Source organism: Nicotiana attenuata, unplaced genomic scaffold (genome assembly GCF_001879085.1).
Source record: "Nicotiana attenuata strain UT unplaced genomic scaffold, NIATTr2, whole genome shotgun sequence".
In the NCBI taxonomy this organism is placed as follows: Eukaryota; Viridiplantae; Streptophyta; class Magnoliopsida; order Solanales; family Solanaceae; genus Nicotiana; species Nicotiana attenuata.
This window is the reverse complement of record NW_017702600.1, coordinates 1-1,632: the sequence shown is the minus strand read 5'-3', so window position 1 is coordinate 1,632 and position 1,632 is coordinate 1. Positions and strand designations below refer to the sequence as shown.

At 38.2% G+C, this 1,632-nt stretch overlaps 1 protein-coding gene across 1 annotated transcript; it reads right to left on the bottom strand.

The window, feature by feature from the left end:
* Positions 1–18: 18 nt before the first annotated feature.
* LOC109222788 (probable LRR receptor-like serine/threonine-protein kinase At3g47570) lies at positions 19–1,540 on the bottom strand (the record flags this gene model as incomplete). The annotated part of the gene is made up of 2 exons (XM_019387102.1): positions 655–1,540; positions 19–357 (listed from the first exon to the last, which is right to left on the bottom strand). Coding segments are annotated over exons 1-2 (1,225 nt in total), but the record flags the coding sequence as incomplete, so codon positions are not given.
* Between the last annotated feature and the right edge of the window lie 92 nt (positions 1,541–1,632).

Here is a 1,632-nt window from a genome sequence, read left to right as displayed (position 1 = left end):
GTAAGGTCGTTCGATAACATGAAGAAAGCTTCTGTTTGATCTTTTTCAATGCTGCTACAACATCAGTCATGTTCATCCTTTCAACTGCAATATTAGCTGTGCAATTCATGGCTAACTCCATGATTGCAGATACACATTGCAGCTTTTGACTTAAGTTTTCTTCATCTAGTGTTAGTAAGTCGGCATCTATGATATTATTCAGCTCATCAGGAAGCGAATTATGTACGTAGCTTCTCAAATTCAAATCTCCCACGAACATTTCATCATTAGGTTTCTTCTTTATAAAGGTTTCCAGGAACATGATACCATAACTATAAACATCAGACCTCTTGGATACAAGGCCTTCCGAACCATACTCTAAACAAGAAAAAATAAAACAATATGTCAGCAAATAAACTTATTATGCATTAATCAATTACATTGTACAAAGCTAAATAAAGAATTTGAAGGGGAGCCTTGGAACAATAGTAACATTGTTTCCGTGTGACCTATAAGTCATGGGTTCGAGCAGTGGAATCAGCCATTATTGATGCTTGCATCAGGGTAGGCTGTCTACATTACACCCCCTTTGGGGTGCGGCCCTTCCCCTGACCCTGCGTGAACGTAGATGCTTCATGCATTGGGCTGACCGTTAAAGTTATGTAAAGAATTTACCTGGAGCAATGTAACCAATTGTGGCAAAGGTTGTAGTGTGAGCAATAGATTCTTCCTTAGTCAAAAGTTTGGCGATGCCAAAGTCAGTTAGGTGTCCCACCATGTCATTGTCAAGTAACACGTTGCTAGGCTTCAGATCACAATGAACAACCGGTACTGAGTAACCATGATGGAGATATTCCAGAGCAGAAGCAACATCAACCATGATATTCAATCTTTGCATTATATTCAAACAATAATCTCGCGAATATAGCAACTTGTCTAAGCTCTCATTTGGCATGTACTCAAGTATCAATGCTTTAAAATCCAAGTTACAACAACTGCTTATGATCTTGGTGAGATTTCTGTGGCGAAGATTCCGCAAGATTTCACATTCTATATCAAAAGTTTGAAATGTACCTTCCATCTGTACATTAAAAACTTTAATAGCAACTATCATCCCATCTGCCATTGTCCCTTTGTAAACAGAACCAAAACTTCCACTACCTATCAAGTTATTTCCATCAAATCCCTGAGTTGCTCTTTGAAGTTCATGGTAAGAAATTCTTTGTGCTGCTATCTCAGGTGACCACTCATCTTCAATATTGACTGTTTTACCCCGACGTCTCATCAACATGAAAACTATTGATGAAACAACCCCTACTACAAAGATAACCAAACAGGCAACTAAAATCCATATCAATCTTCTTTTCTTTGAATTAGAACGACATGGGAGGACATGCTTTTGAGGGTTACCGCATAATCCTTTATTCGACATGAAAGATTGGAAGGGAAGATGAACAAAAGGCCCTCCACTCGGAATTTCCCCGTGTAACCTATTGAATGAGACATTAAAGGAGTCTAGTTGCTTAAGTTCCTCTAATGACTTTGGAATCACACCAGACATATTGTTATATGAAAGATCCAATGCTTCCAAATTTACGAGTTTTCCAAATGTCTCAGGAATTGATCCTTCAATTCTGTTATGAGCCAAAGATA